Below are 26,177 nucleotides of genomic sequence, written 5' to 3' on the forward strand. Positions count from 1 at the left end.
CTCCTTCCTTCCGAAGGTGGTTTCTGCATTCCATGTGAACCAGACGGTGGAGTTGCCGTCCTTCTCTTCCTCAGAGCTGAAATCTCTCCGTCTCTTGGATGTCAAGCGCACTCTGCGCCTCTATCTGGAGGCTACAAATGAGTTCCGGACCTCTGACCATCTCTTTGTACTCTGGGCCGGTCCTAAGAAGGGGTCTCAGGCCTTGAAGACTACCATTGCCAGATGGCTGAAGGCCGGCATTGCTGCTTCCTACATTGGGGCGGGTCGGACTCCCCCACCCGGAATCGTAGCGCATTCTACACGTTCTCAGGCGGCTTCCTGGGCGGAGGTTCGCTCGGTATCCTCGCAGGAAATTTGTAGGGCAGCAACCTGGAAATCGTTAAACACGTTCTCGAGGCACTATCGTCTGCACCTCGCCTCTTCGGTCTCTGGACACTTTGGCGAGCAGGTTCTCCGAGCAGGCCTCGCAGGACCCCACCCGATTTAGGGAAGCTTGGGTACATCCCACTGTCTGGACTGATCCAGGTACGTACAGAGAAAAGAAAATTATTACTTACCTGCTAATTTTCGTTCCTGTAGTACCATGGATCAGTCCAGACGCCCACCGCGTTTGGGTTCTTGATCCTGCTCAGCTCTGCGCTACTTCTTGCTCGCAGTGTTCTGTGTCTTCACAGTCGTTTCTTTTCACTGTTTTTCACAGCTCCCTACAAGTTGGTAGGATGTTTGCAGTTACTTGTTGCGGTTACAATTGTTTTCATTATCTGTTTCCACAAACTTGATCCTTCGGGGGTTTCTACTCTGGCTTTGATATACTCCATACTGAACTCCTGCAGAGGGGGTAGTAGTATATATGGATACGCCCCCTCAAAGCTTGTGCTGACTCCATCTGCTGGATTGGGGACATAACCCACTGTCTGGACTGATCCATGGTACTACAGGAACGAAAATTAGCAGGTAAGTAATAATTTTCTTTTTTCCTGTAAGTACCCGGATCAACCCAGACTGGGTTATGCCTCCCTTCCAGCAGATGGAGACAGAGAAAAACTTGAAGGGCACCCCTGTAAGTAGGATGCACCACCTGCAGCCCCTTCAGTATTTCTCTGTCTGCAGCAGATGAAGGTGGCAGAACCTGCAGTCCTGGCTAATTCTATAAAAAAAAATAAATAAAAGAAAGGTTGCAGTGACAGGAATCTTTTAAATTTGTCTGGCTGAAACAAAGTTTAAAAAAAAAACCAAAAACAGAGCTAGGCCTCCCGAGGAGCCGAGTCATTTTCTCCTCTGTGGTAGGCCTGCGGGAAGTTTTCTCTTCGCCCTAGTGTACCAGGAGCAGCAGCCGGTGAGTGACTGGGGGGACTTTATCGGTGGGCCAGTCCCTCCCGCCCCCTGGCCCAGAGACAACCGTGGGTTGTGCTCTGGTGAGGCCAACGCAATTTAAAAAAAAAAAAAAAATGGAATGATCTGCGTCATTTTTTTAGAGCTGCGCTTTTCTTCTTCAGCCTCCCGGGCTCCGGTGTTTACTTTGGCGGCCTCCCCTCCTTTACAGCTCAGCAATGCTGCGCACTTCGGCCTGTAAAGCCTGCGGAGATCCAGCAGCACGGCTCTCCCGAGATAGTCTGCTCCCGGGAGCGAGGGCCCGGCAGCGGCTAGTGGATGTTAAGTGGAGAAGGGGGAGGCAGGCGCATCGGTCCTGTGGTGCGGGCGCCCCGATGCTGCCTCGTGGTACTCAGCGTGCCCTGCTCCCGCGGAACGCGGGAACGTCTGCCATTTTAGGAGCTGCAGATGCCGATGCAGATAGCTCGGCAGGGGAGGGGGATCTCCCTCCTCTGTTATTTCCCCATGATTTTTGCCCTGGGTCTCCCCACGATTTGTTTCCTGCCTTCCCTGCTCCCTTGGGTACCCCCCTTGGGAAAATTTAAAGGGCCTGCATCCTTTTTCGGCTGATTTTATTTTGCTGTTATATAAGGCATATTTAGCTAGCCTTATACCCATGGGGGATCCTGAGCCGCCTCCGGGGCGGCCTGGGGCTGGGCCCTCTCTTCCCGTGCAGGTGCCTAGGCCGGATCCTCCTGAGCTCTCCTGGATTCGGGTGGTCCGGGAAGGGTCTGGTTCCAGGAGCCAGGGTGCGTTGCTGCTGGTGGATCCGCTTTAGGCGGATGTGGATGAAGCTTCTGAGCATGTGGCCCCGGTGGAAGGGGATGATCCTCTGGTCCTTATGCTCTTTCGTAGAGATGAGTTGGGGCCAATGATTCCACGTGTCCCAGCGGAGTTGGGCATACCGGCTGGTCAGACGTCGACGCCTCGGGATCAGGGCACGGTGGATCAGGTGCTGTCTGGTCTTCGTCCCCCACCTAGGACTTTTCCTTGTCATCCTATGTTGCTCCAGCTGATGTTTCGGGAGTGGGATACTCCGAAAACTAACCTTTGTGTAGGCAGAGCTATGGAAAAATTGTACCCGCTGCCGGGTACAAGTTGGATGCGGCTGTATCCGCAGTCACCAAGCGTACGACTATTCTGGTGGTTAGGGCAGCTGCCCTTAAGGACCCTCAGAATCGTAAACTTGAAGTGCTTCTCAGGCATATCTTCGAAGTGTCAGCTCTGGGGGTTCAAGCGGCCGTTTGCAGTAGTTTAATGCAGCGTGCGAGTCTCCAGTGGGTACAACAACTGAGTGCCAGAGAGCTCTTCCCGGAGGAGTCTGAGCAGGCTGATCATTTGGAGGTGGCGGTAGCGTATGGGGCGGATGCCTTGTACGATCTCCTTCTTACATCTTAGTGTACTATGGCTTCTGCGGTGTCAGGCCCGCAGGCTTTTATGGCTCCATAATTGGTCGGCCAATGTTTCCTCCAAGTCGCAGCTAGGTGCTTTTCCATTTCGGGAGAAATTACTTTTTGGAGATGATCTACAGCAGCTCATTAAGTCCTTGGGGGACGATAAGGTGTACAAGCTCCTGGAGGATAAGCCAAAGGCTTCCAGAGTTTTCGGCCCTTCCCGGTCGTGTTTTCGGGGGCAGCGATGTTTTCACTAGTCTAAGCCGGCTCAGTTTGGCCAAAGACAGTCTTCCAGCAGATCACAGACTTGGTCTCATTCCTTTCGTGGCTGTAGACCCTCCCGAGACGGCGGTGCCACAGGGGCGATAGGAGTCAAGTCCTCCCAATGAAATAGCGCCGGCCCACTCCCCTGTTTCGGTCGTTGGAGGGCGGCTGTCCCTGTTTTAGAAGGAGTGGGTCAAACTAACATCTGACCATTGTGTTCTAAACATTATAGAACACGGCTCCGCCTTAGATTTTGCTCGTCCCTTACGCGATCTATTTCTGGTGTTGCCCTGCGGGTCCCTGGAGAAAAGGCGCCAGGTGTCTCTCACGTTTCGCCGGTTGTTAGACCTCTGGGAGGTCATTCCGGTTCCTTCGGACGAACTTTGAACTGGCAGATATTCGATTTATTTTCTGGTTCCGAAAAAGGAGGGGTCCTTCTGTCCGATTTTAGATCTGAAGAAGGTCAACAGAGCTCTGAGTGCCCCGTTTTCGCATGGAGACGCTACGTTCCGTAATCGCCTCAGTCAGAGCAGGGGAGTTTTTAGTTCCCTCGAGCTGATGGAAGCATACCTACACATTGCAGTTCGGAAGGACCATCAGCGGTATCTCCGGTTTATGGTCCTCGGCAAGCATTACCAGTTTCAGGCACATCCTTCCGGGCTGGCTACCTCTCGGCGCACATTTACCAAGGTGATGCTGGTCGTGGCGGCAGCTCTCTGTCGCCAGGAGATCCTGGCCCATCCCTACTTGGATGATTGGCTCATTCAAGCGAAGTCAAAGAAACTATGCGAGGCAGTGGTTGCCAAGGTGGTGCAGACACTTCGCGCTCTGGGTTGGATCATCAATGTGGACAAGAGCCAGTTGCCCCCTGCCCAGGTCCTGGATTTTTTGGGGGCGAGATTCGATATTCGGATTGAGAAAGTCTTCCTGATGCAGGAACGGATAGACAAACTCATGTCGCAAGTTCGGCATCTCTTGTCCCTGCCAGTTCCCAGGGCGTGGGACTATTTACATGTTCTTGGTTTTATGGCGTCTACTCTGGAGTTGGTCCCGTAGGCTTTTGCTCATTTGAAGCTGTTGCAAAGGGCTTTGCTCTCACTTTGGGACCCCAATTTGGAGACTTTTCAAGTCCCCTTACCCCTTCAGGAACCGGTCAGGTCCAGCCTAGCTTGGTGGCTGAGCCCCGAACACTTGTCCTGGGGGGTGGATCTGGAGGTCCCTCAGTGGACTATTGTGACGACGGATGCCAGTCTTTCAGGCTGGGGGGCAGTTTGCCAATCTCAGGCAGCGCAAGGCCAATAGACGCAGCAGGAAGCACAATGTTCCATCAATCGTCTCGAAACCAGGGAGGTACGGTTGGCCTTGCAGCAGTTCTTGCCTCTGGATCATCATCGGTCGGTGAGAGTGCTCTCCGACAATGCAACGACGGTAGCATACATCAACCGGCAGGAAGACACAAAGAGCCGTCCCGTAGCTGCGGAGGCAGACGAGCTCATGACCTGGGCAGAAATTCATCTGCTCAGGATAGCGGCTTCGCACATTGCCGGAGTAGACAACATACAGGTGGATTTTCTGAGCCGTTAGAGATGGGCTGACGAGGCGTTCGCGTTGATATCTCATTGGTGGGGGATTCCCCATTTGGATCTACTGACGACTCGGGGGAATGCCAAGGCGCCATGCTTCTTCAGTCACAGAAGAGAGAACGGAGGGGAAGGGGTGGACGCTCTTGTCCTCCCTTGGCCTCGCGACATTCTGCTCCACGTATTCCCTCCTTGGCCTCTGGTAGGGGCCAGGTCTTGAGAAGAATAGAAGCCCATCCGGGAGAGGTGTTGCTGGTGGCTCCGGAATGGCCATGGAGGCCTTGGTTCGCGGATCTCCTCAACCTTGCAGTGGACGGCCACTCTGTCTGGGTCATCTTCCGAATCTCCTGCAGCAGGGTCCGGTATTTTTCGACCAGGTGGATCGCTTTTGTCTAGCAGCTTGGCTTAGGAGAGGCGGCAGCTGAGAAAGAAAGGGGTATCTGGATTCTGTAATTTCCACTCTTTTTTTGCAGGCTCGCAAAACTTCCACCTCTTACGTTTGTCAGAGTCTGGAAGGTTTTTGACTCTTGGTGTAGCAGGTCGAATGTTTCCCCTAAGCGGGCCTTGATAGTCCACATTCTAGCCTTCTTGCAAGAGGGTTTGGCGAGGGGGGCTAGCTTTCAGTTCTCTACGGGTTCAAGTGGCAGCATTAGGCTGTTTACATGGGAAGGTGGACTGTGCGTCCATAGCGGCTCATCTGGATGTGGTTCGTATCCTTTGAGATGCTAAGCATTTGAATTCCACCACGTCGAGCAGTTTGTCCATCCTGGAGTTTGAATTTGGACTTTAGAAAGTTGTGTGAACCTCCTTTTGAACCGCTCAGGTGCGTCACTCTGAAGGACCTTACACTCAAAACAGTGTTTTTGGTAGCTATCTGCTCGGCTTGGAGAGTTTCGGAAATTCAGGCTATATCTTGTCGCAAACCTTTTCTTAGGTTTTCTGATTGTGGCATTTCTCTTAGAACCGTGCCGTCCTTCCTGCCTAAGGTTGTATCTGCTTTTCACGTGAACCAGTCTGTTGAGTTGCCTGCATTCCCAGATTTGGATCAGAATTCTCCACATGCTCGAGAATTGAAGCGCTTAGATGTCAGGCGAGCGCTGATACGTTACTTGGAGGTCACTAATGATTTTCGCCTGTATGATCACCTTTTTATCTTGTGGGAGCGGTTCCAAGAAAGGGCATAAAGCTTCCAAGGCTACTATTGCCCGATGGTTGAAGGATGCTATTGCTTCAGCGTACATATGTCACGGGCGAGCAGTTCAGAGGTTCTTAAGGCTCATTCGCTCTATTCTCAGCCAGAGTCCTGGGCAGAAAGTCAATTAATTCCCCTCAGGAGATCTGTAGGGCGGCGACTTGGAAATCTTTGCATACCTTTGCTCGGCATTACCGTTTGGATGTTCAGGCTCCCGACTCAGAGAGCTTTGGCAGCGGTGTGCTTTGAGTGGGGCTTTCTAGGTCCCACCCCATGTAAGGTGGCTTGGGTACATCCTGGGCTGATCCGGGTATGTTCAGGGAAAGGAAAATTGGTTCTTACCTGCTAATTTTCATTCCTGTAGTACCACGGATCAGCCCAGACGCCCGCCCGTTTTTTTGATTCCGCTCGAGTTTATCGATTTTTTTTCTGTGTCACTATATAGCAGGATGAAGATTTCACAAATGTGCTTATTTTGTACATAGTTGAGTCTCATAAATTTGGTTTGACCTTTTAAATTTTGGATTCCTGTTACCACTTTAATTCTGCTTTTATATTGTTTATACTGAAGAGGCTGCAGGTGGCACATCCTACTTACAGGGGTGCCCTTCACGTTTTTCTCTGTCTCCATCTGCTGGAAGGGAGGCATAACCCAGCAGTCTGGGCTGATCCATGGTACTACAGGAACGAAAATTAGGTAAGAACCAATTTTCCTTTACCGCCAGCAAAGGAAGTGGCAACCAAGAAATCTAAGTGTCTTTCTATCTGCACTGCTTGTCGTATTAAGGCTTCACAGCCTGGCCTGAATTCCAATCTGTGTCTCCACTGTGAGGAAGCCCAAGGAGAGTTGGCTTCCTCGGACTTTGCTAAGCCCGCCTTCTCCCATTCGGATGATGGTTTAGCCACAGCTTTAACTGGAAGTACCCCGGATCTGAGCACCCCCAGGATTGTTATCTGTGGGACAGGGAAATTAAGCGACACCTATCCCAGTACCTCCTGAGCTAGGCGTGGACCCGGCTGCCTTCTCTTGGATGGAATTTTTCCAGGGCTTTCAAGCCTTCGTACAGGTGCAGTCTGCTACCTCACTTGCCCCTGTCCAGACGGAAACTCAGCCGGTAAGCCCTCTCCCAGTCCTGTCGGCAGACCTCGTGGCATGCTTCACCTCACCAAGGGTAGCCCTGGCAGGGACCCGGACGACACAGGAGGATACAGATTTCTTGGAAGATGGGGAAATTTCCCCTGGTTTAGAACTGTCAGACCATGTTACTGTTTTTTCCTTAGAGAGGAATTGCCAGTCCTGGTTTCCCAGACCCTGAAGATGCTGGGACTTCCTGGGCCAGACTGTGACGGAACCAAAGAAGGAACCCCATTCTGATTTCCCTATGGAAAGCCTCTCCATCCAGGAGTTGATTGACCTGAAATGGGATGCCCCAAAAGCAAGTTTTAAAGGGGGATGAGCATTTGAAGCTCTATACCCACTGGATCCGGCAGTGAGAGAGCGTTTGTGTTTCCCTAAAATGGATGCACTGGTCTGTGCTGTCTTTAAGCGAACAACTATCCCAGTGTAAGGAGGCGTGGCCTTAAAGGATACGCACAATAGAAGGATGGAGTCCATCTTTAAACAGACCTTTGACGCTGCAGCTATGACCTTAGATTGCTTCTTCTTGTGCCCTGGTAGCTCGTTCTTGCCTACTCCTCTTGCAGGAGGAAGATGACTCGGGTGAATTCCAAAGCATTTGTGGAACCCACCACCTTTTTACTGATGTGGGCTCGGATCTAGTCCATACTTCGGCCAGAAGAGTGGCCTCAGTGTTGGCAGCCAGAAGACAGCTATGGCTTCGGAATTGGTCAGCAGACACAACCTCCAAGGCAAATCTTACAAAGATACCCTTTAAAGGATCACTCCTTCTTGGAAGCAAATTGGAAAAGCTGGCCAGTAAATGGGGCGAATCTCCATTTCCCTGGCTACCAGAAGATAAAAGAAAGCAGTTACTGCGCCCCTCGCCTATGAGGGGTCGATCCAGTGGCTCCAACACTTTTGCCCCTATAGTCCTTTCGTAGTCGACAGCCCAAGAGAGGGGCAGGCTTGGGTTCAGGTTCATCCTGAAACCGCCCCCCCCCCCCCCAATGAAAATTTGCCTGCCCATCCTTGGAATGAGGAGATAAGGGGCAGACTGTCCCTCTTCTACCAGAGAAGGGTCGAGATCACTTCGGATGAATGGGTGCTGGAGGTCATACAAGAAGAATAAGTGCTGGAATTTCGCAGCACTCCTTGGAACGTATTCATGATGTCTCCTTGCCACTCCCAGCACAAAAAGTAGGCAGTGGAGACTATTTATTTATTTATAACTTTTATATACCGAGGTTCAATTAACAGAATTAATTATCACTTCGGTTTACATTACAACCAGCAAATGACAACAATGACATAGTCTTGTCTTACATTGAACAAGGTGGAGAAACCTGGATAAACATAACTTGGGATAAAACAGTGAAAGTGTTTTGAATTACATTGAACAGAGTGGAGATAAAACTTGTAAAAACAACATATGGGAGAAGTTGAAGTGAAAGCGTGGTGAGATGTTGAAGTGAAAGCGTGGTGAGACTACTCCTTTGAGGCTGCTCAGGATGAGGGCTATAATCTCAATACCTGCGCCCCATGAAAATACAGAGTGTTATTCCATCTATTTCATCATACCCAAGAAAGAAAGTTCCTTTCGCTCCATCCTGGACCTCAAGAGCATCAACTGACATCTACGAGTGAATCATTTCTGCATGGAAACCCTACATTCTGTGATTATGGCCATACAATTGGGAGAGTTCTTAACCTTCATGGACCTATCCGAGACCTACCTACATATTCCAATCTGTCAAGAACACCAACATTTCCTACGCTTTGTGATACTAGGTCGCAATTATCAGTTCCAGGCTCTGCTATTTGGCCTAGCCACTACCCCAGAACATTTTCCAAGATTATGGTGGTCCTAGCAGATGCATTGAGAAAAGAGGGAATCCTGGTGCACCCGTATTTGGACGACTGGTTGATCCAGGCCAAGTCCGTAGAAGAGAGTCTCTGGGTAACCAACAGGGCGACCTTCTTGCTTCATGAACTTGGTTGGATCGTAAACCGGAACAAAAGCAGTCTCAAGACCTCCCAGTACTTGGAATATCTTTGAGTCCGGTTCGACACCAAGCAGGACAAGATTTTCCTTCCAACCGCAAGAATAAGGAATGTGATGTCCCAAGTGCATCAGTTGATGAGCACAATACACCTGCTGGTGTGGAGCTATCTCCAAGTTCTTGGTTTGATGGCGGCAACCCTGGAGGGTAGTGCCGAGGGTGAGGGCACACATGCGACCGCTTCAACACTCACTACTATCACATTGGAACTGGCAGTCTCAAGACTATTCAATTTGCCTCCATTTACCAATGGGAGTACGCTATCTGCTCCAGTAGTGGCTACAGGAAGCTCATCTGAGTAGGGGTGTACTCCTGTCCTCTCTGAACTGGCTGGTCTTCACAATAGACTCGAGCCTTTGGGGCTGGGGAGCTCACTGTCAAGAACTGATGGCCCAGGAACGTTGGACCGAGGAAGAGGCCCTCTAGAACATTAACCGCCTCGAACCCGGGCAGTCAGATTGGCGTGTCTACAATTCAGCCACAGACTCCAGGGTCAAGCAGTCTGACAATGCAATGGCAGTAGTCTATATCAATTGCCAGGGTGGAACTAAGAGCCAGCAAGTGTCACAGGAGATAGATCTCTTTATGGAGTGGGTAGGCATACATCTACAGATGATCTCAGCCTCCCACATCGCAGGAAAATACAATGTCAGAGCAGACTTTCTAAGCAGGGAGAGTCTGGATCCAGGAGAGTAGGCACTGTCGGCCAAAGCCTTTCAGCTGATAGTAGATCGCTGAAGGTCTCCTGTCCATCGACCTGATGGCCGCATCTGACAATGCGAAGGTTCCCCAATTCTTCAGTCGCAGAAGAGATCAGTGGTCCCTGGGGATCGACGCTCTCGTTCAGACCTGGCCAGAAGAAGAGTTGATATACACCTTCCCTCTGTGGCCCCTGCAGGGCAGGGTCATTCGCAGAATCGAGCTCCACAGGGGATTAGTCCTACTAGTAGTTCCAGATTGGCTCAGGCATCTGTGGTATGCGGACATGCAGCGATACCTAGTGGAGACCTCCCTGTGCCTCCCAATGCACAGGGACCTGCTACAGCAGGAACCGATCCTTCATGAGGATCCGACTCTATTCTGTCTTACGGTCTGGCCCTTGAGAGAGCTAGCCTGATGAAGTGAGGATATTTGGCGGCAGTAATTGCCACCTTACTCAGTGCGCTGAAGTTCTCTACGTCCCTAGTGTATGTGCAGGTCTGGAAAGTATTTGAGGGCTGGTGCGAGGAATGCAGTGTTTCCCCTCAGACTGTCAAAATCCCACTAATTCTGGAATTTTTGCAGGATGGCTTGAATAAAGGTTTGACTCTTAGCTCCTTAAAGGTCCAAGTAGCAGCTTTCCTGTTTCAGGGGCGAGGTGAACAGGACCTCCTTGTTGGCTCAACTGGACATGGCCCATTTTCTGAAAGGGGTGAAGCACTTTTGGCCACCCCTATGGTGGCTGGTTCCCTTGGGAATCTTAATCTAGTACTGGAATTTTTGGCAGAGCCTTCATTTCGGCCGCTGCGCAGTCTTTCCTTGCGTTTATTAACCTTGAAAACTGTGTTCCTGGTGGCGATATGCTCGGTACATTGCATCTTTGAACTACAGGCATTGTCATGTTGGGAATTGTTCCTCTGGATGACTTCAGAAGCTTTACAGCTTTGTACCGTTCCATCCTTCTTGCCCAAGGTAGTCTCAGAGTTTTATTTGAATCAGTCCATTTTGTTGCCATCCCTAGATAAGCACAAGAAAGTGGAAGAATTCCGCCGCCTCTGCCATTTGAATGTCGGTAGGCTTATGGAGCGGTATCTAGAAGTTTCAGAACCCGTCCAAAAGATGGACCGCCTGTTTGTCCTTCACAGTGGAAGAAAGCAGGGCGAACTAGCTTCGCGGGCTACCATAGCTCGCTGGATTAAGGAGGTGGTCACAGGAGCCTTTGTGGAGGCAGGAAAGCCATTGCTCCTTCAGGTTAAAACTCATTCCACTAGAGCTCAGGCAGACTCATGGGCGTAAACTAGACTGCTGTCTCCCATTGATATCTGCCGAGAGGCGATGTAGTCCTCCTTGCACACCTTCTCCAGGTTCTATCACCTGGACGTTCAGGCCCAGGAAGGCGCAGCCTTTGCAAGGGTGGTATTAACTGGACCGAGGGCAGCCTCCCACCCCGATCGGGAGTAGCTTTTGTACATCCCATTGGTCCTGAGTCCATCTGGCTACACGCTAAGAAATGGAGAAATTACTTACCTGATAATTTTGTTTTCCTTAGTGTAGACCCAAGAACGGTGCCAAGGATTCGCCCGTGAATTGGATATCAATTCCAAGAGATTACGGGTAGCCCATTATCCAGACTCTAGATAAGAACATCTATAATCTTACTGGGGTTCAGTGTTTGGTTGAGTATAGTTACGGTTATTCATTTTTAATCAAGTTTTTAATCACGTTTTTTCAATAGTAAAAACGTGGTTTTTGAAGAGAATACTGAAGGGCTGAGGTCACTGCAGGGGGTACATCTAGTGTGACATTAGCTTTGAAACCTGACTCAGTCTCCATCTGCTGGTAAGGGAGCATAAACCCATTGGTCCTGAGTCCATCAGTCTACACTAAGGAAAACGAAATTATCAGGTAAGTAATTTCTCCATCATACGCTATCTAAAAACAGCATATGTCTGCATAGGGCTACCACGAAGCTAATATCTGCTTAAGAGGGGCCAGTTTCCCTCCCTGTATAAGGGAGGCTTATTACTCCTTGCTCCATGAATATCCGGAGTCCTGGCTAACCCAAGGGAAGAGCCTCATTACTGTCTTCAAGGGATCTAGGAACAAGTGTTTGACCAGTATCTGGTCATAGGACTTGGAGGAAATATGCAGGAATGCATTTGATCCTCAGATATGCCCCTCATCTTGGGAGCCCCAGGATAAGAGAATTCCTCAATTTAATTGAAAAACCTGGAATAACGACTGCCCCCACTAAACACCCCCCCCCCCCCCGCCAAAAAAAAACAAAAAAAAAAACTTTTGCTAGACAAACAAATGCTTTTAACTTTATTGTGATAAGACGTTTTACTCTTTTTTAAACTCTGCTCTGATTATGCATAGTTCTATTTACATGGAGTGCCAGGATCTACCTGTTGTCAGGGGCAGTGGGATGTTCAATCAGGGGATTTTGCGTGGATCTTCAAGAGTTCTGCTAGTCTTGAATGGGAAGGGGCTTCTGCTAAGCTCCCCTCTACAAGGACCGGTTCATACTACTGTTCTCAAACAGTGGGGAAAAAACAAAAGAAACTATCATAGAACCTAGATTGTACTAATCCCCCTGCATGGGAGTACCCAAGGGAGCTAGGCCCCTGGTGGGTGCAAAATGGGGACACTCACCAAACGGATACTCCCCTTTGCTTACCTTACCTTTCTCTAATCCCACCAGTTGTGGATCCTCCCGGATCCCTCTGTCCAGACCTCCCCTTCACTCAGATCCTTACATGTGAGAGACTATCAGCATAGCCTCCACTGAGGAATGCTAGCCTTACCGAAAAGAAACCCCAGTGATCATACTTAGCCTTGGGAGAACTGCATGTAAGCCTTCCTCCTTCTGATCTGGGAGTGTTGAATCCATTTTTTTCTTTCTTCCTGCCAGCTATGGCTTCATAGCTGAAATCAGCTCCCATCTGCTCCAGTATCCCACTCTGAGAAATGTTTCCTTCTCATGGGAACTAGTCAATTGCAGGCCAGAAGAGTTACCAATGCTACCTCTCATTACTTCACGTAAGGTACCTCCAAACTAATTATACACATTTGTTTGGGCAGCTTTTGTAATCGTCTGCCAATATCTCCAGCTTAATTTCATTTTACCAGTTCTCTCGGTAGCCTCCTTCCTGCAGAGGAAAAAAGGAGAGGTGAATATCTGGCTTGCTTGCCTCAATATACCGTATTTGCCGGCGTATAGGACGCAGTGGCGCATAAGATGCACCCCCTTTTTTATACATATTTTTAAGGAAAAAAATAATTTAACTTTGGGGGCACTAAATCAATAGCATCCAGTGTGGGGGGGGGGGAGTGATGCGCCGCCAGATTCGGGGAGCGATTCTGCAGGTCCTATGTGCCAGTAATCAAAATTACTAACCGTCCGGTGGGGGGGAGTGTTGCGCTGGTGTTGGGGAGTGAGGGCGCGGGGAATGCTAGAGCAATCAGGACATTACAGCATACCAAAACATACCAATTAAAGTTACCGTAATGGGCCCTCCTAAGTATTTATTTATTTATTTATTTATTTATTGGTTTATGGTACCGGTAAGTAGGCAGGGAATGCTCTTCCTATGCGCCGGTAATCAAAATTAACAGCATCCAGTGTGGGGGGGGGGGGGGGGGGGAGTGAGGGTGCGCCACCCGATTGGCCGGTGCTGAGTAAAAGGGGCTTGCCGAAGCGCGGCTTCCCCAATCAAAATCAACAGCGTCAGCGTCCCACAGGACGCTGTAAATTTTGATTACCGGCGCATAGGACACACTCCTTATTTTTCACCTATTTTCAGGGGGGAAAAGTGCTTCCTTATACGCCAGCAAATACGGTACATACTCCTTCCTAATTGAGTATATATGAATGTTTTGTTGGCAGATATAAATTTAAGTATATACAAGTGTGTGTGCATATATCTATCTGTCTAGCTCGCTCTCTCTATCTGTATATATATATATATATATATATATCTACAAGGCTCCATCTATACGTAAGTACATATCTCTACATGAAAACCCCCCCACATCTATTTATTTATTTTTTTAGACAAGTTACTGAACTTTCTAAAACATCAAACAAAAAAAAACCTGCCAAGGAGCTAGAGTAAGAAGGGCACTAGAATTTATAATTCACAACCAGGTTTAGGAGTATAACCTGCAGCTCTGCGTTTGAATCCAGCCAAATGGGGGTTACTAGAGTACCAGAGAAATAAACAACCAGCTGCCCAGCCTGCCCTGCTGCAGCTCTTAATTGACCTTGCCTGCCTGTTATTTAATCAATTGTATATACACCGCTGTATGGTGGTTAGCCTTCACAATGGTTACATGTTCAATCAAATCATTGACATTTACATAAACACAAGTAAAGTATCTCCCAACTGAGACTGTGTTACTGCAGTCACTGAGCATTGCCTCCTTTCCCTGAAGGTGGCTCACAAAGTTAAATGGGTTTGATAGCCCAGGCAAAACATTCCAACATTTTCTCATACATTAGTCGACATGCTGATTTCCTCAGCCTTACCTGTGGTGGTGTTGCCTTCAATTCCTGCTCCTGCCAGGGACAAATCAGGCTCTATGCCGGATACCCTGGGAGTGTGTCCATGAAAGCTTAGGTCCCTGAGTCCTGATTCTCCTCTGCATCCCCCTGTCTGAGATCCCCCTTGTTCTACAGAGGAACCTTGCAAAAGCCTGAATAAGTCTGGATTTAACCGAGGACCTCCTCAGGTCCCCATTTCTCCTTGGCGTCCTCTTACAAAACAACAGCTCCGTTTGAGTTCCCCCATGCTCTGTGTGGAAAAGGGGAACCTTGCACCAGCCTGAATAGGTCTGGATTTAACTGAGGGCCTGCTGTCAGTGTTAACCTGGGAGCCTGCTTCCACCAGAATCTTCAGTGCACGTTGCCTGTTTTCCTGGGATTCTGCTTCTATAGGATTCTTCAAGACTCTCTGCCTGCTTTCCTGGAAGTCCAAACTGAAAATACGACAGGAACAAGTTACTACATATCCATAAGAGCATGCCATACTGGGTCAGACCAAGGGTCCATCAAGCCCAGCATCCTGTTTCCAACAGTGGCCAATCCAGGCCATAAGAACCTGGCAAGTACCCAAACATTAAATAGATCCCATGCTACTAATGCTAGTAATAGCAGTGGCTATATTCTAAGTCAACTTGATTAATAGCAGGTAATGGACTTCTCCTCCAAGAACTTATCCAATCCTTTTTTAAACACGGCTACACTAACTGCACTAACCACATCCCCTGGCAACAAATTCCAGCGTTTAATTGTGCGTTGAGTGAAAAAGAACTTTCTCCGATTAGTTTTAAATGTGCCACATGCTAACTTCATGGAGTGCCTCCTAGACTTTCTATTATCTGAAAGAGTAATAACCAATTCACATCCACCCGTTCTAGACCTCTCTCATGATTTTAAACACCTCTATCATATCCCCCCTCATCTGTCTCTTCTCCAAGCTGAAAAGTCCTAACCTCTTTAGTCTTTTCCTCATAGGGGAGCTGTTCCATTTCCCTTATCATTTTGGTTGCCCTTCTCTGTACCTTCTCCATCGCAACTATATCTTTTTTGAGATGCGGCAACCAGAATTGTACACAGTATTCAAGGTGCGGTCTCACCATGGAGCGATACAGAGGCATTATGACATCTTCCATTTATTCACCATTCCCTTTCTAATAATTCCCAACATTCCCTTTGCTTTTTTGACTGCCGCAAGCACACTGTTTCAGCACCAGCCAACACATGTGCAACATCTACTGATGCAGATACATACTGAGGAGCTGAAGCAGTACTGGACCTTTCATAGAGAGTGGTGACAGCTCTTGACTTTGTGTCTCTGCCTCCATTTGCTGGCCGGAGAACGCATCCCACATGTATGGACTAGAAATAAATTTTCTTGGGCAAGCCACACTCTTATTTTGGACATGTGGCAGGAGCGTGCCCTGATCTATAGCTTACTGCAGATGGTGTTCTGAGCCTGCTTTGCTTTCTTTTGTGACAGTTCCGAGCCTCTGAACACAGACAATGGTCCCCAGAATCTGCAGCTGCTGACCAGGGGAAGACAGCCCAGAAATGTAGAAGCCATTCTGGGTCCAGGAACCTGTCCAGGTCTCCCCCACAACATACCAGCAAAGGTGCAGGGCAGAGAGAGGCCCAGGACAGGAGGGCAAGGTCCAGGTCTCCTACAGGACACAGCAAACAGTGAGTGGTGTAGAGTACCTGGAAGCAAGGAAGACTGTCAAGCAGCACCTCAGAACCACTCTGCTTAGGTAGCTGGTCCTGAGGATGAAATGTAAAGATGCTTCAAAGGAGTTGAGCAATAGATGACAGAATATATTTCACTCCTTATGGTTGATGACCATGTTGTGTTACATTTATACATAAACAAGGAATTTAAGGGTTTCTTTGATCTTCAGCAATCTTCTCTGTAAATATTGTAAATAGGTGGTGAAGGGGATGAGAGCCTGGTGACTGTAGTGTGAGGCACAGTTCTGCTAAAGAGTTTCTTTTCCATTTGCAGGCATAACTCCAAGGTGGACAAGAGAGAGAGAGAGAGACCTAGGAGCTCACCCAAGAAGGAGGGATATCGTAGACAGCAAGCCTCTGGTTATACTAGGTACAGCACACTTGCTATACATATTTATAAGTTCCTGTTCATACCCCAGATCAGTCCAGACAAGTGGATTTTGCATCCCTACCAGCAGGTGGAGCCAGAGAATAAAAGCTTTGAGGCACTGCTAAATTAATGAGCGTGCCCCCTTCAGTCCTCAGTATTTCTGTCTCCAGCAGATGGTAGAGGTGTAATTCTCTTCATCTAGAGCAGCGGTTCTCAACCGGTGTGTCGCGCACCTGCTGCTCTCCCCCCCCCCCCCCCCCCCCTTTTCACCTCAGCGAGACGAACACTGCTGCTGTTCCTGCCCGGGCTATCAGCACATTCAAGCCCCGAGGGGAACGGCAGCAGTGTTTTGTAGAAGCCAGCAACAGGAACGTGACCTTTTCTTCCTCTTGCCCCTGTGGCCCGGAAGAGGAAGTGATGTCTACCGGGCACGTGGGAAGAAGAAAAGGCCATGCCTGCATGCTGCTGCTGGAGAAGGAGCACGGCCCCCGCTGCCCCCCCCCCCCCCCCCCAGCTCCGATCTCCACGTCTCTTGCCACTGCAAAAAAAAAAGGCTGGGGTGAGGAGAAAAGAATAAAATTACATTCTCAGCTGATTGCTCTGTGCCGCGATCGATCGCAGCACAAGCAAACAGCAGAGTGCTGCCTTCTTAGCGCTGTGGGGCTGGGGAGGTCACTCCTGCTGCAGTTTCCAGCCTGTCAGGACACTGCTTTTAATAGCAGCATACCAGCTACCTTAGCTGCTATGTGTGCTGTGGTTAGGGGTGAGTGAGACAGAGAGTGAGTCAATATGTGTGTAAGTGTATGAGAGAATGTGTGTGTAAGTAAGAGAAATGTGTGAGAGCAAGAGACTGCTCAGTAAAGTCACTGGTGTGTGTGAGAGAAAGAGATTGGTCAGGGACGTGACTGGTGTGTGTGTGTGTGTGTGTGTGTGTGTGAGAGAGATTTGTCAGGCAGGTGACTGGTGTGAGAGAGAGAGATTGGTCAGGCAGGTGACTGGTGTGAGAGAGAGAGATTGGTCAGGCAGGTGACTGGTGAGAGAGAGAGATTGGTCAGGCAGGTGACTGGTGTGAGAGAGAGAGATTGGTCAGGCAGGTGACTGGGGGGTGTGTGTGTGTGTGCGAGAGAGAGAGAGAGAGAGAGAGAGATTGGTCAGGCAGGACACTGGTGTGTGAGTGTGTGTGAGAGAGACTAGTCATGGGCACTAAGGAAGAGGACTGTGAGGACAGAGCTTCAGCAGCCCTTGCTGCTTCTGGTGAGTGCTATTGGCCTACAAGGGAAAGGAGTAGGAGAGTTACTGGTGAGGGTAAGTAAAGGTGCCTTTTTAAGTTTATCTTTCTTGATTGACTGCCATTTTAATTATTAGGTATTATGTGATGTGTCTGCTGTTAGAAATATTTTATTGGTGTTTGGAGAATTTTTAATAATTTTGAAAGTTTTTAATGATTGGATGTTCCATTTATTAGTTGTTTTGAAACATTTATTATATTCTAGTTTTAAAATGATTTTATATTTCTCGGGGAATGTATAAATAGAAATGTGGAGACAAAAACTGAACTGGAAACAGCAAGAAGCCAAACTCTGTATGCAGTAAAACAGTACAAAAACAAAAACATTAGCTTTATGGTCTCTTTATTCTGTATTTGGTGAGGGTCTGTCTGTGTTCTGCGTATGTGACCCAGCTAAGGGTGTTCTGCGAGCTTGTAGTTTCTTGGTAGGGATCTATAGCAGCTTGGCTTGTTCTCTTTTCCTAATAGGAGGTGTATTGGTGTTCAGGGCCTGGTGTAATTTTTGCAGTGCCTCCTTTTCATAGGTAGGGTTGTTACTGTTTGAGTTCCATAACGCAGGTGTAACTTTGTGCACATTATTTCAGATCCTGGAAGTCTGATAGGTGCTATATTTTTGTTTTGCACAGAATGCAGAGTGGCTTTTCATTCCAGTTTCTGTTTCCATATTGGTAATCTGTGGTCTTTCTGTACTTGGTGAAGGTTGATTCTAAGTGTGTGACCGAGGTGAAGTATTTTGCTAGCATGTAGGCATTTGTCTCTGTTCAATACTTTGTCTATTGTTTAATGTAACGCCTTACCGGCGACAGTTTTGTTATATGGAAACCGACTTGATTTGATATGTATATCGAGAATGTCGGTATATAAAAACCCTAAATAAATAAATAAATAAATATTATTTGTTGTGTTTTCTCCATAGAACATGCATTGGTGGTAAATTACTGTTTTTTCATAAGGACGGCTATTGCACCTGGTAGGAGAGAGTGTTTATGATGTTGCTGTTATTGAGATGTCACCAGAAATATCTTTTTTTTGTATGGTAAATTGAACGGGGAATGTCCTAGTTCTGCTGTGCACCCACTGTTGGGGGTCGAGGGGGTTCCTGTGGATGCAGAGTTCATGTTTACATTTAGCCCCGTGATGGTCACGTGCTCAGTGTGTCACGCATGTGAGAACCTTCTGTCAGGTGTATCAGACAGAAAAAAGGTTGAGAACCACTGGTCTAGAGGAAGGGAAAGCCAGGGGTCATCCTCACCCTCAGCCCTCAGCCCTCAGTATCCAGGAGCAAGAGAAGTTTTCCTTTTTCCTTTCTGCCTTCCCTGGTGTGTGTTAAATGGGTAACTAGCTGGGGAGTGCTGTGGCAGAGCTAATTGTGCCAGGAGGCCGGAGTTGGGGGCTGCAAGTGCCGGGGCAGTGTTGGAGATTGTTCCTGCGCCGGCGGGAGATTCAGTAGCAGCAGGAGTTATTTTTGCCGCTGACCACGGCTTCATGGCACCTCCTGCTGAGCACAGGAAATTCTGTCGGGGCTGCAACCTGAGGTGATTGTACCTCAATGCGGCCTCGTTGTGCCCCAGCTGTGCCTCCGGAGGGGTAGGGACCTTTGCAGGGTCACAGATGGCAGTCGCTCCACTCGGCCATCAGGCCCGGTGCAGGCGACCCCAGGGGGTGGGGGTCAGAGGAGGTGCAGTCATCTTGTCTATGCGTGGCAAAAAGCAGGCCAGTATAAGGGAGCCGTGGGACTCCCCCTGCCCCCCCTCCCCCTTTTTCCAGGGGGAGGGAGAGAATGAGGAATGGCTGCTGGATCAGGAGTCCAGTGGTACCGAGGACTTCTCTGTGGATTTGTTCTGCTCCTCCATAAATCCTATTTAGCTAAGAAGGGAGCAGGAGCTAAGCGGTCAAAAGCAGCTGGGCAGTCGGGGTCAGGGGGAATTTGGCTTCTCGGCCTGGGTCGTCCCTCTGGAAGGTCCAGGGGTTGATCCGGACAAGGATCCTGTGGACACATTAGCAGATACCATGCATGATGCTGAGGACGTCCCAATCACGGAGGGGGTCGAAAGGAGGCACTGCGGCCACTGATTCTCCAGGTGTTGGAGATTAAGGTCACGCAGGAAGATTCTGACAGAGGGAGTGAACCCTGTCTTGGATGGACTACAGGGGTCACCTAAAGCTTTTCCTTTGCCAAAGAAAGTGAAAAGGTTGGTCGATTGAGAGTAGGAATCTCCCGAGGTGGGTCTTATGGTAGCCAGGGGGGCTATGGCTAAGTTATATCCCTCACTGGAGGAGACCTTGGAGTTCTGGAAGCTTCCTAAGGTAGATGCGGCAGTGACCAAGAAGACGACCATCCTGGTGGCAGGTTTGGCCGCTGTGAAGGATATCTAGGATCGGAAGCTGGAGATTCTGTTGAAATGACTGAGGTCTTAGCTTTAAGCCTTTCGTGTGGGAGCTTGATGCAGAGAGTCTGCTTGTGCTGGGTGCAGAAGGCACAGGAAAAGAAGTCCGGACGGTGAAACAAGGCCACGCAGGCTGCCCGCTTGGAAATGGAGTGGCCTATGTGGCGGATGCCCTATGACATGGTCCAGACTTTCACCAGAAATGGTTTTCGTGGTGGTAGCGTGGGGAGACTTCTGTGGTTATGAAATTGGTCAACGAATGAGTGGTCTAAAGCACAGCTGTGTAACCTCCCTTTTAAGGAAAGCTGTTCAGAGAGGATAGGAACAGCTGATGAAGGAGTTCGGGGAGTCGAAGGGACTGGATTTTTTAGTAGGTCCTTCCTTTCAACTGTGGCGCAGTCTTTCCTTGCGTTTATTGACCTTTAAAACTGTGTTCCTGGTGTCTGTATGCTTGGCATGTCGCATCTCTGAACTGCAGGCATTGTGCCAGGAGCCATTCCTCAGCTTTGAAACCTGACTCAGTCTCCATCTGCTGGCAGGGGAGCACAACCCATTGGGCCTGAGTCCATCTTTCTGCACTATGGAAAACGAAATTATCAGGTAAGTAATTTCTCCATATTTTTTTTTTTTAGTCATATGCAGATTTTCAAACATTGTTCATAGGTTAGAGCAGAGCTTTCCAAAGTGTGTGTCGCGACACTTTAGTGTGTCGCCTGAGGTGTGCCGGTGTGTCGCGCAAGCCCGGTGCACGTGACACACTGGCAAGTGGGAGCCAATGCGGCCGCCGGTGGAGCTCATCCCACTGGCGGCTAAGCAGTGAAGAATCGTTGTGCTGTGTGCCGCAGACACACAGCAGGAAGATCGGTAAGGCCGTGGTGAGTTCACGTCACCACGGCCCGAAGAAAAAGGGGCACGTCTAAACGTGCAGGTGCTCCGCCTCCTTCCTGCCCACGCGGCCCCGGAAGAAAAATGTTGCTGGAGCCGCACGGGCAGGAAGGAGATGAAGCAGCTGCATGCAGAAGAGGAGCCGCGTTGTTGCAGCGGGTGAGAAGAGGCCCGGTAGTAGGGCCCCCACCGCGGATCGGATCGGCCCGAGAAGATCAGAGTCCGCTGCGATTGGCCCGAGAAGATCAGGGCCGCTGCAGAGCCGATCCTGCAGCGACCCGTGAAGAGGAGGCCCAGAGATAAAGAGAGGGCTGAGGGCCCGTAGAGTGCGTGTATTAGCTGAGTTGAGAGATTGGGGTGCCTGTGTGAGTTGAGAGATTGGGTGTGGGAGTGAGGACCTCAATGTTTGCAGAGACAGCATGTGAGAGCCTGTGTGTGTGAGAGAGAGAGAAAGCATGTAAGAATGAGAACCTGACTGTATGTTTGAGGGAAGAAGATAGATGGAGAGAAAAGAAATAGAAAAAAGACAATATGAAATGAATTGGCAAAAAATAAGAAAGGGAGGTGGAACAAAAAAGCCTGGGACCAACCGATTAGAAAACTAAGATCAGACAACAAAGGTAAAAAAAAAAGAAAGAAATAAATTACTTTTTACTGATTGGCACATGTAATCTTTGTTAATGTCAAGAGTAGCACTTTCTCTATGCGGATCTCACAATGTACGAGATCAACATGGAGGAAGTGGAAACCCACAGGGCCTGCACAGAGGAGGCAGCAGAATGGGCTTCAGTGCCAATAGCAGCAATCAGCGCCTCCCCAATAGCCATGCGGCATCAGTGGCAGCAGAGGAATGAGAGAGGCTCCGAGGTTGCTGGCAAAAGAAAGAGAGGGGGTCTGCCTTTAGTGTGTGCATGTGTATGAATGGGAGTCTGCCTGGGGGTGTATGTGTGTGAATGGATGGGTGCCTGCCTGGGGGATGGTGAGGGAGTGGTGTGAAAATGAATGGGAGCCTGCCTGGGGGTCAGTTTTAGTGTGTGAGAATGGACTGGGAGCTTGCCTGGGTGTGTGTGTTTGTGTGAGAATGACTGGGAGCTTGCCTGGGTGTGTGTGTTTGTGTGTAATGTGAGGGAGCCAGAGAGAGTGTGTATGAGAAAATCCAGGGGATAGTAAGAGTTTGTGTGTGGGGTGTGTGTTAGGTGTTAGAGAGTGTCTTAGCGCCTGAGAGTGTGGCAGTGTCTGTGAGAGTGAGAGTGAGAGGTTATGGTGGGTATAAGAGCATGAATGTGTATGTATGTGACAGTGTATATGTGAGAGAGAATGGACATTGAGTCTGTGTGAGAGAGGATAACCTCTGGGAAATTGTAAAAATGTATATGATTTTTAATTAATAGAAATTCTATTTATCAGTAGTTTTAAAATATTCTTTTATTAGTATGGTTTTACTATTATAACTGATGCTTTATGTTTCTTGATTTTATTTGTTTTATGAGGAATGGTGGTTCTGTTTTTTCCATTGTTAATACACAGAGTCTGGCTTCTTGGAGTTTCCATTTCAGTTTTTGTCTAATTTGTGCTCCTTTATTTTGTATTCTGTATTTCTGTATCTGTCTCTGCTCTGTGTGTGTGACCATGGTGAGAGATTCTGCTAGCATAGGGATCTATAGCATCGGGTTTTGTTTTGTTTCCTCAGTAGGTGGTGTATTGGTATTCTAGGACCCAGTGTAATATTTACCCATGCTTTTTTCACACAGGTAGGGTTATTGGTTGTTGAGTCCTTGGTGTTATTACTGTTATGTTACAATGGGATTGCAGTATAGATTTTGAGTGTCTTTTTTGCGAGGTTTGGTGTGTTAGTTCACAATGTGTCTGGCAGTGGAAGGTGTTTGTGCTGCTGTTACTGTGAGGTGACACCAGAATTTGAAAATATCTTTTAGTATGATGAGCTGTAAGGGAAACATCCAAGCTCCATTGTTTGGGGAATTTCAGTGGATGCACAGAGTTAGAGAACTGGAGGTGCAGGATTTATATTGACATTCTGTCCCTTCCTATAAATTCCAGATTTCACTCTCATAGCCATATAGAATTAGTTGAATGAGGCTATCAAATTAATTATATAGTATGAAACTGGCCAGCTTTTTAAAATTATGCAGAAGACCCTTTGGACTTTTTTATTAACACCAAATTCAAAAGCTGTGTTCATCCCATCAAGCACATATATCTCATTTAAAGAGGTAAATTGAATAACACAATAAACTTTGTTTTATTATTGTTACTCATAAATTATAACAATAACATTAATCTTGGAATATTATATATTTATTATAAACGAAAGGTTTTTCACAAGATATGTTGTGTCGTGAAACATTTTATTATGTATATATTTAAGGAAACATACATAAATTGTCGAAATACATTTCATTCATTTAACCTTAACCTCCGGTTTGCTTGTAGACTAATTACTGTGTCCCGAAATTATGTTTGTCTAAAGAAGTGTGTCACCAACATGAAAAGTTTGGAAAGCTCTGGGTTAGAGGTTAGGGTTGTTAATGTAATGGCCCTTGTTTTGAGACAGGGTCTCCAACTATGAGTCTGTTTTGCCCAGAATTATTGGGTTTTTTGGATTGGTCACCGTGGCTTTGGGTACAGGTCCATACTGAGGGACTGCAAGTAGCACACTCAGAGCTATTGTATGGTTGGTTTTTTTGGTACCCCACCCTGAACGTAGGAACTTGTCTGGACTGATCTGTGATATTCCAGGAACAAAAATTAACAGTAAGAACCAATTTTCCTATCCCGTATATTGTGTTGGCCAGAGCTCTGCAGGTGCTGGGGTGGGGAACTGCAGGTTTACTTGGCTGCTTGTGCTGTTAACAGGAGGATATCGCCAGAGGAGCTGGAGCGTAAACGGCAGGATATGATGCAGGATGGCTAAGTGGCGGGAGGAGGAGCGGGATGAACAACATCAGGAAATACAAAGTGCAGGAGGAGAAGGAACGAGAGCTGGAGAAGCATGATTCCAAGGAGGTGAAGTTCATACAGTAAGTATGCTGGGGCTTTAGTCGGATTCCTACTCCCAGGCTGGTAGCTGATCCATCTTGTAACACAGAGCCACCAAATGTAAGAAGTTTATAACTGATGGTAGTGTTCTTCCCTTTCCATAGTAACATGAAACTGGATAGTGCAGCCGCCTCCTCCTTGGAGGATCGGGTGATGAACGCACATTCATAGCATCCAAAGGACAAGCCCGCAGCCCTTGAGAAAAACTTCATTCAGAGATAGAGGAGCCTGCTGTGTCAAGGGCTCCCTGAATCCTGCCCTGCTGCCTGGACTGTTCAGCACCGTTGTGGACTGTAGACTTGATACTGCCTCTGCCTCCACTCGGTGGCCTTGTGGCTACAGTGTTGAAGTAGGACTTTTGCCAGCCCTGTAAAATGGAGCAGATTTCACATACAGTGTTGTGTGCGCATCAGTCACATCTAGCTGCCTTTCTCCTGACTAATGGTTTTATGTTGCACTATCCTGTCTGCTAAAGCTGCTGAGATTTTGTATGCCAGCGTGACTGTTTTGCTATCTCCCCTTTGTCTTCTGTGCTATTACTTCTGTCTATAGGTGCCTGTAAATACCTGTAAATATGTCTCCATGAAAGGATCAGTTGTGTTCCAGCTTTTTTTATGACTGTATAAATGACGGAGGGTTAGTGCCACTTTATAGACTAACAGATTTATTAAGGCAGTTTTCTGACCAAGTAACTCTTGTCTTCAAAAAACTTCTACCTTAATAAATCTTATTTTTTGATTGGCATTTTATAGTCTTAAGGTGCTAAAATAAAAAAAGAATGTTAATGGGAGGAAAATACATCTATATATGATGCCCTATATACACACTAACTTTTTTTTTTTTTTTTAAAGTTTTCGTCTAAGGACGTTCTGATCTTGTAAAAACAGTGCTAAAATCACTTATCTTTCAGAAACCCTCCTTAGCCATGTTACCAGAGATTGACATCAACTATAGTTCCAAGTCCAAATCCGAACATCAGCTCTAATTGTGAGCCAGCTGCCTATTGCTAATGAGAGCTTGCAGCATGGATTGTTAATAACTTCTCCTAGCCAGAAAGTCCCTCACATGGTGGTGCGAGGGGAGACAGAAGGTGCTAGCATCCTAACTGCAGATTTAATAGGGCAACTTTTCTAGAGGTTTTAACAGGTCCAGTGTGCTACAGCTTGAAACATGCCCGCCTCTTATGAGAGGAAAGCAGGTTCATAAAATCCTGTATAGGGAGCAGGACACTGGCACTGCTGCAGCCCTGGTAGGTGGTGCACTGGGGCCAGGAAACTCCCATTTTCTTACTGCATGAAATGGGTATTGTGTGTGTTATTTTCTGCTTTGGTTAGTGTCTCTCTGCCTATTGGAGAAGAGAGACTGCAGCAATACAAACATTCATTTTATTTAAAATCTCTCCGGAGGGGAGGGTGTCGAACACAGCCATATATGTATTGAAGCTGGATTTTCTATTAAACTTTTATTTTTTATATTTTTTTTGTAATTGAAATTTTATTGGGGTTTATTGTATATTGATATATATCAATATACAAAGTATGTTAATTATACAATTGAAAGCAAACGTAGTTAGCTGTCTTCTAATAACAGAAGCCATACCCTTCATCGGTAACAAATAGAGCCCTGAAATAGTAAAGATACAATGCCAGAATCAACCATAGAACACAGAGCAACCCAGTACCAACCCTCACCCTCACCCCCCATCAACACATGCGTGCCATCGGCAAGAGGGACATTATAGCCCAATACCGAGGAGGTCATACTGAATAGGAAAACCTCAAAGAGTAATTAGTTACCATGTAGTCAGCACCGAATTCTTCCAACCCTTGTATAGTGGCCACACCTTTTCAAAAAGATGCAATGATTTATTTTTATAAGCTGATATTTTACTGAGGATATATATTCTTGAAATCCCTAAGATATGGTACTTGAGGGGTCTGCCAGCACCTAGTTATCTCTCATCTGGATGCAATAAATACATATTGAGCTAGAGATCTTTCATATGAGATGCCTTGGGCAAGCGGAGCAGTGGAAGGAGCAATAACAGCATACTGAAGGATCTCTTCTAGCCAACGTATCACCTCCTCCCACAAAATCTAATAGAGGGACATTCCTACCACATACGACGAAATGAACCGGTATCGGAACAACCCCTAGAGGAATACAAGGGAAAGTTTATGTGGTGTCAAATGCTAGCTGTATAGTACTTTATATCCATTTTCCATGAGGACTGCTCCAGAGG

General features: G+C 47.7%; 1 protein-coding gene across 1 annotated transcript in view; it reads left to right on the plus strand.

The window, feature by feature from the left end:
• CWC25 (CWC25 spliceosome associated protein homolog) overlaps positions 1-25,408 on the plus strand; it is a 73,910-nt gene extending 48,502 nt beyond the window's left edge. Inside the window, exons 7-10 of the mRNA XM_029572906.1 lie at positions 15,704-15,903; positions 16,223-16,318; positions 23,753-23,916; positions 24,040-25,408. Coding sequence (XP_029428766.1) covers positions 15,704-15,903; positions 16,223-16,318; positions 23,753-23,810 — 354 coding nt within the window. The 3' untranslated portion in view covers positions 23,811-23,916; positions 24,040-25,408. The remainder of the gene's footprint in view (positions 1-15,703; positions 15,904-16,222; positions 16,319-23,752; positions 23,917-24,039) is intronic.
• Positions 25,409-26,177: the final 769 nt, after the last annotated feature.

This window comes from Rhinatrema bivittatum, chromosome 12 (genome assembly GCF_901001135.1).
Source record: "Rhinatrema bivittatum chromosome 12, aRhiBiv1.1, whole genome shotgun sequence".
NCBI classification, from domain to species: Eukaryota; Metazoa; Chordata; class Amphibia; order Gymnophiona; family Rhinatrematidae; genus Rhinatrema; species Rhinatrema bivittatum.